Source organism: Nannospalax galili, unplaced genomic scaffold (genome assembly GCF_000622305.1).
Source record: "Nannospalax galili isolate Female #2095 unplaced genomic scaffold, S.galili_v1.0 scaffold164, whole genome shotgun sequence".
NCBI classification, from domain to species: Eukaryota; Metazoa; Chordata; class Mammalia; order Rodentia; family Spalacidae; genus Nannospalax; species Nannospalax galili.
This window is the reverse complement of record NW_008352060.1, coordinates 55,634-63,748: the sequence shown is the minus strand read 5'-3', so window position 1 is coordinate 63,748 and position 8,115 is coordinate 55,634. Positions and strand designations below refer to the sequence as shown.

Here is an 8,115-nt window from a genome sequence, read left to right as displayed (position 1 = left end):
GGTGTGTGTGTGTGTGTGTGTGTGTGTGTGTGTGTGTGTAGAAAGAATATTAATGCATCTCTCAGCTCATACTAGTGAAGCTTCCTCATGCAACAGATGGTGATTAACACTGTAATCCACAACTGTTTAAAGTACAAAGAATAAGAGACCCCAGAGTTTTTATTCCTGGACACATATATTAAACCTCTGCCACCTAAGACTCAGGGGCTATTGCAGAGGAAAGCTCAGAACGTCTGTAAGAGCTGGAGATGGTGTAGATCACAAGGAAACAGGATTTTACAAGCAGCTGGGACATTTGTCATATGAATTTATAGCAATGGTGACAACATATACAAGACCCATGCAAGCTCAAATTAAACAAAAGCTCAGTATAGACACAGGGAAATTGGTAAGAAGCCCCACCTTAGCTGAGGAATTATTGGCAATAGATGACTCCTGGGAGAGTGACACTTGATTTTCTTTAAAGCAGTGATGATAAATAGGTGTACTAGTGGATCAACTCATACCAAGGGATATTTTGGGACACAAATGTGGCTCAAAAGACCTTAACATATATTACAGAATGCATTAAATCCAGTGGGGGTGTGTGGGTTATGGCAGTGAGAATAAATAAAGGGATCTAAATATGATCAGTACATGATATACAAATATGAAATTTGCAAAAATTCAATTAAAAAGATTTTACATTTTAATTAACAGGATAGTTGTACATGTTTACAAGTTATTATGTGACATTTCAATGCATGTATACAATGTATTTTGAAAATTGGCATGCACATTACCCCAAAATTGATCATATTGAAAATATTTTAAAAAATCTTATCTACTGGATCATTTGAAATATACAATTAATTGTCAATTGTAATTGTTTTCAACCACAATTGCACTACTATGATTTAGAAGATTGGAAGTTGTACCTTCCACCCAACTGCACTGTTATTCTTTCCTTTCTCTACCCTCCCTGCTCCCACTCCTAATCCTTGCCAGGCTCTAGTAAACACTGTGCTTCCTACTTCAATAAAGTCAACTTTATAGCTTCCACACATAAATAAGAATAATCAATATCTTTCTTTTAAAAATATTTTATTTATTATTTTTATGCGTGTGGGTGTATTGCTTACATTTATGTAAGTACATCTGTGTCGTGCAGTGCCCATGGAAGTCAGAAGAGGGTGTTGGATAATCAATATCCTTCTTTTAAAAATATTTTATTTATTATTTTTATTTGATGAGTATGAATGAGCATATTGCTTGCATGTAGGTGGGTGCACCTGTGTCATGCAGTGCCCATGGAGGTCAGCAGAGGGTGTCAGATTTCCTGAAACTGGAGTTATGGATGGTTGTTAGTTGTCATGTAGGTGTTGGGAGTCGAACCTGGGTCCTCTGCAAGAGCAGCCAGTGCTTTTAAACACTAAGACATCACTCCACTACCTCTTCCTTACCTGATTCATTTCACTAAAAATATTCTGTCCGGGTTTTTGCATGTTGCTGCAAATTACAGAATTTCTTCTCTTTATGGGAAAACATTACTCCAACATACATATATACTATACTTTAAGTTGATTGTAGATCTTCATTAGTTCATGACTAATACTGCAATAAACACACAAGGGCAGATGTATCCTTGGAATACTGGTTTATTATATCCTGGGACATTTGCCCAGGATTGATTTTGATGGATTATGTAGTAGTTATATTTCTACTTGTCTAAGGAAATTTGTTAAATTTACTGCATTTATTGTATTAATTTGCATTCTCACCAGTAATATATGAGAACTTGCCTTTCTCTGCATACAAGCTAACATTTATTTTTTGTTTTTTTTTTACTAATAGTAATTTTATCTGAAGTAAGATAAGTTTTATCTTTGTTTTCCATTTACCTGATCATTTATGATACTTATCATTTTTAAGCATTTTTATTGACTTTTTTGAATTTTGTGAATTTAATAAATTATATTTTTGATAATATTTAGTTCCCCCTTATTTGTTCCTCCTTTCCTAAATCTCCAGAAAATTTCTGTACAACACACACACACACACACACACACACACACACACACAGTAGAAACCAACACCATTTGTTGAACATGCAGTGTTTCCCACAATGCATATTTTGGCATCTTTTTTTTAAATCATGTGGCTCTAGTTACATGAACTAATATCTGGTTCTCTACTCCATTGGCCTGTTGTTGTGCCACTTCTACATTGTTTTGATTTCTGTTACTCTGTAGTGTAACTCAGTCAAGTATGGTGACTCCTGTAGTATTTTCCTTTTTGCTCAGGATTGCTTTGCCTATCTGGTGTCTTTCCTTTTCTACTTACATGTAAAGTTCATTACTGTTTTTTTCTATTATTGAGGAATGGCACTGGAATTTGTTGAGACTGTGTTAAATCTGTACATTGCTTTTGGTAAGATGGCCTTTTTGACAGTATTAATTCTTCCAATCTGTACATGGGAAATCTCTCCATTGTCTAGTTTCTTTCTCAATCTTTCTTCAGTGTTTTAAAGTTATTTATTTTAGAGGTCTTTCACCTCTCCAGTCAGGTTTAGTCAAAGAAATGATTTTGAGTCTGTTGTGAATGGAATTGTTTCCTCTCTTTTCTTTTTAGTATATTTGTCATTGGTACTTATGGAGGCTAGTTTTTTTAGTACATTTGTTTTATAATGAACTGTGTGCTTGCACTTGTGTTTGTGTAATCTAAAACTGCTGCTCGCATAGAAGCTGAGAGTCAAACAACAGCTATCCTGAGCCAGGAAATTTAGAGGCAGGGAATGTCTAGATTAAAATACTAAGTAGGAATTTGATAGATATAAGCTGCTCTGGTTTCTTTTTGAACATTAGGTTGACTATACATAACAGTAGTCTACTGTATATTGAGAAAATGTAGAGAAAAGAATGTAGGATTTTTACCTTAAAGAAATTAAAATTTTGAGATGAATATGTCTAGGTGTCTAAATACTATACAATGTAAACAGGAATCAAGCATTATTTTGTATCCCATTCATGTGTATAATTGTTATGTTGTACTGTATCAGTTTAAAAACATTAAAAAATTTGAAATGCTATCAAGAATTAACAAATAGAAGCTGATTTAAAAGTAAAAATTTAATTAGAAAAAAATTTCATTAGATATACTCTTTTGCTACATTAAACAAACATAAAACTGCACAATATTATAACTGAAAATAAATATTTTAAATAGCTAAGTAAATAAATACATAAATAAATACATTTGGATGACTTTAGGGACTAATGCCTATACAGATAAACACAATATTCCTGAAAACATCTAATCTATTTGAATAAATTTATGTCAGAATGAGGTGGCAGAACTCGTGCAGTCAGATACCATGTCTTAGTCCATAAGAGGCATTTCCACTTTGGCTCAGGCCTCACTCATTCTCCTCAGTCTTCCCGGAAAGTTGGCTGAGGAAGAGAAGGATCTCATGATTTCTGCTCTGACCAACTCCCAGGCACAAGGGCTGTGTTTCTTCTCCCTCAGGTAGGTGGTGATCCTGTGGAAGTACTTCCTTACAGCCACTAGGGTGTTCTCCTGCTTCAGGGAAGGCCCTAGTGCCTCCACCTGCTGTATCTGACAGGCTTGTAGAGCATTCAGCAGCTGATAGAGGCCAATGCACAATTCCTCTAGGAGGCTTGTCTCCCAAGTGGCAGAGGAGTCCTTAGAACAGAAGAGGTTCAAGATCTGCTGGGTCAGTTCGTGGAGAACAGCGACAGTTTGAGCCCTCTGGATCTGCTTACCATGAAACTCCTCCCAGGGGAATTCAAAGTAATTTATGTCTTTTAGGCAGGACAGAGGGGTGATTCTCCTCATTTTTTCCAGGAGCAACAAAGTCCTCCTATACTCCAGGTTATGTGTGTGAGGCAGATCACAGGCTAGACAGCAAATTGTCCAGTAGCTCACCACCATTAGGACCATTAGGAAAGCACAGGGCGTGGTCATTGTGAATTTTGCAGATGTTACTGGCACTCAGAGGTGTGTGGCCTCTAAGTTCTCTGAAGGTCATCCTTTGTGCATGTGTCTTAAATAGGAAAAAAACTCGACCTTCCATTTTCTAAGTGTTCCCCCCCTTTACTTTCCATTTCTCTTTTCACTTTCTTCAATTCATTTTCTACTTGTGTCTGGGTTATGTTACCCAACCATTTTGGTTTTCATTATTGTTTCCTCTTTCTGTGCTCCCCTCCACAAGGCTGTTTCAGAACTGTATTCCTAAATAAAACTGTCAATAAAACTTTGTGGCTATATGCTACATACAGATATATGCTAAATGTGTGAAATTGCTCATCTGATGAAAATAATTAAAAATTTCATCTAAATATTAGACTTCTCAACTTCTAAATTTAGCTTTACAATTAAAATTTCAAGGTCCTATTTATTTGCTCCATTTAATTACATAAATTTTAATTTGTGTTATATTGCTAATTAAGTTTTTCTAAATACATAGTTACAATACCAATGTTTTTAAATGTTAAAAGTTATTTTTGAGTTTCCTACCAACATACCCAGCATCACTCCCTTGAGCTAAGACAGAAGAGTATGTGAGGGAACTTTGCCCCTGGTGAATTTTGAATGACTATGGTGGGGCATCATAGTGGTGGTGCCTTTCAAGCCATCCAAGGTTTTCTAAATTCTCCAGTGGGTTCAAGGAAGAGAAAAAGAAGAACCCTGGAAATCTATCATGAGTAGAACCTTGACAGCAGCCATCCTGGTGCCAAGAAATGGACCAGTGGCCATGGTTGGGTCAGCTTTGACAGGTAGTAGTCTGGGTTTAATTGAAGGAGCTGGTGTCTTATTGACAAGATTTACTCCTGCACAGCGTCCCAATGACCCTCAGTTTGCTAAAAGACCACTTCTAGTTGTGTTCAAGACAGTTACAACCCTCGCTTTTCATAGATTACCAAAAATATCAGTAGGATTCCTTTGCCGGAGTTTCTTTAATTGGCTGTAGGTCAAGAAAGATTTTGGAAGATAATGTTTCAGTCTGTTTAAAACTGGAAATGGGACAACTGTGGCTAAATAGGCCATGAAGAGACACTTAGCACTTTTTTTTCTAATAAAAGAGACATGAAGGAGGGAAAAGGATACTGTGTTCATTTATTCACACTTGAACTGATTTATGATCCAAGTTAATGTCATTTAAAGAACATGTAAGTGCTTAGAAGATGAAGCACCAAATGGCAAATAACAGTGAAACATGATCACCATTCCCTTAGGGACCCCTCTACTTTGTGTGTGTGTGTGTATGTGTGTGTGTGTGTACATGTGCACACATGCCTGTGCAGTTATTGAGAAAATTAAAACCTCTTGAGATTTAACACTTCCCTTTAAAGCTGTAGAATTCTACTTTTCATACTGAGCATACATCAGATAAGTTGTTTTATAACAACCCCCCATCTTGATATGAACTACATATGAGAAGAATTAAGCAATTGGTATGAATCACTTCACAGGACAAGACTTTATAGATTCCAAATCACAACATGTAATCATCAGTAAACATCAAATGTTTAAAATGGTAACTTTTATGCTAAGAATATCTTGCCATATTTTAACACTAGTTTTACATTAATATGCAACATGCATATATATATATATTTATAGCATTTTGTTTCATGATTCAGTATGTGTATGCAATATTTAAATCAAGTATAATTATAATTACATCAGCTCATCTCCTTAAATATTATCATCTTTGTCTTTGCAGTCTTTCAACACTATCTTCCTATTCTGTGAAAACAAATGAAACAATTTTATACTACAATTACTTTCTGTACCACTGTAAATTATAATTATCTTATTGTGTAGTAGACTATTAGAGTTACTACCCACTCTCTAACTATATCGGTCACCCTCCAGTTCCCACCATAGCCTCTATTCTGCTTTGTATTTCTATGTGATGAATGATTGTAGCCTCACAGAGAATAAGGCTGCTATCATCTCACATCATCCAGGTTGGGAAAAAAATTGCTAGCCCCTTATCTATGGAATGACATAGTGCTCTCTGAATTTTCTTCCTTTTTCTCTCCTTCACAATTCACTCAATTCTACACATTGGCATTGCTTCTTTCTTTAGAATTGTTCATTTTTCAGAAGACACCTGTGGTGGTCTGAGTGAGAAATGTCCCCCATAGGTTCATTTATTTGAACACTTGATCCCCAGTTGTTGGACCTATTTAAGAAGGTTATGGAATATTTAGGAGGCACTGTCTTGCTGGAGGAAGTACATTACTGAAGGCAGGTCTTGGGGTTTGTGGGGTTATAGCTTTGCCCCACTTTCTATTCTTTCTTTGCTTCCTGTGTGGATGAAATGTGATCAGTTAGCATCCTACTGCCATGCTCTGCCTTTCTCACCATGAAGAACTCTATCCCCATTGTAAGCTCAAATAAATCCTTCGTTCCTTTCTTAACTTGCTTTTAATGATATTTTATCACAGCAACAGAAAAGGAAATAATACAATACCTTATGTAGATCTGTTCTCCTGCACATGCTCACCTTCCATTTTTTCACTGTGCCCTTTGGTGTTCTGAGAAAATGAGTCTCCTTGTGTGGTTTTATGTCCTCATAGTTGAACAAGAATGTAGACATACCTAATCAGGAAGGAAGAGGAGCTTCTGCCTCAGCTCATCAGCTTACCCAGATCACAGGGTGTTGACTTGTATGCACAGCTCCTTCTATCATGTTTCTGTACCTGGTGGACCTCAGTGGATCATGTCTATATAGCTCCTGAGTAAGTGCACAGGAAAATTACAGCCATAGCCACAACCACATTTGATTAAAAGCTGGAAAATTGACAGTCCCAATACCATGCTGCAGGTGATCACTCTTTAGGGGGTCAGATGGTACCTGATCAATTCTCCCTGCCCACACTGGCCCCTTCTTAGGTAGACTAGGTGCTTCTCAGTAATATCAGTGAATAGAATGAAATCTTGTTCTGCTAAGAAAAATAAGGATGTTATCTGCTTAAAGGTCCCTCTCTCCACTTTATCCCAACCACCTCTTTGTCCTTTTTGTACTACAGTGTATTTCCCCAATTTTATTTACAACATAACCGATTAATAGCTGTTAGATATGTGGCAAGAAAAAGATCAACTAGAGTTTCTGGATATGGTGACACGACGTAACCAAATCAAAGAATTTTGGTGTACACTGTAAACTTAAACTACAAATTTAAAGAAATCTCAGAATACAAGTAGCAACCAAAGATAGAAATGGCTATATTGGAAAGATGTTATATAATCACAGACGCAGAAGCTTTACTAAAAGTGTTTATAAGAGACTGAGGGATATTGGGAGGCATGGAGGGAGGGAAGACTTTACTCAATGGCCTTAATAACATGCAAGAGTGAGAAGTTTGCATGTGCTCTTTCATAGTAGGGTAGCAGAGATAACAAGAATTATATTGTTCATATTAAAATCTGGACTAAAGACTTTGTAGTGTTTTCCCCTCCTAAATAAATGGTATTTGAGGGGATAAATATGTTTGAATTGATTAAAATTTATATTTTCATTATTTGCATGTATGCATCAAAATATCTCAGAGCATTACTCAGTCTTACTTTTGATTCCTGTTGTTGGGATAAAAATACCCTGACAAAGCAACCTAGGAGAGAAACTTGATTTTAGCTCACAATTCCAGAATACAGTTCACCATAGTGGGCTAGTTACAGTGGCAGGAGCTTGAAAGAACTGGTCATATTATAGTTATATGGTTTCCATATGACTTTACCACATCTCCTTAATTTTTGTTAACTGTCTCTCACCTCCTGCCCCATTCCTGCTTAAACCTTTCCACTCAAGTATTACCTGTACTTTCATATCACATGTGTTCTATCTTCCTCCTACATTAAAGCCTCTTTTTTTGTTCTCCCCTCTCAGAGCCCATTTAGAGTTTTCTTTGTCTTGTTTATTTGTCCAAATTAAAGGGACAAATATAATAAACAAAGCAGAATACATATAGGAGATAGAACATATGGTATTTGTCTTTCCAGGCCTTGATTAGCTCTCTCAGTATATATATTTTGCCAGGTCTCTCCATTTTCCTAAATTTTCTATAATTTCAATTTTCTTTAGAACAGAAAAAAATTATATCTGTA

The 8,115-nt window shown here is 36.1% G+C and overlaps 1 protein-coding gene and 1 pseudogene across 1 annotated transcript; one reads left to right on the top strand and one right to left on the bottom strand.

Annotated features, from left to right (window-relative positions):
* Positions 1-3,387: 3,387 nt before the first annotated feature.
* Positions 3,388-3,963, bottom strand: LOC103746654 (interferon alpha-1-like). The gene has a single exon (XM_008848919.1). The coding sequence runs from the start codon at positions 3,961-3,963 to the stop codon at positions 3,388-3,390; it is 576 nt and encodes a 191-aa protein (XP_008847141.1).
* A 627-nt stretch (positions 3,964-4,590) lies between these two features.
* On the top strand, positions 4,591-4,934 carry LOC115066931 (annotated as a pseudogene).
* The last annotated feature ends 3,181 nt before the right edge of the window (positions 4,935-8,115 follow it).

Coding starts and splice junctions, on each gene's coding strand:
- LOC103746654 (XM_008848919.1), bottom strand. CDS start 3,963: ATGACCACGCCCTGTGCTTTCCTAATGGTCCTAATGGTGGTGAGCTAC.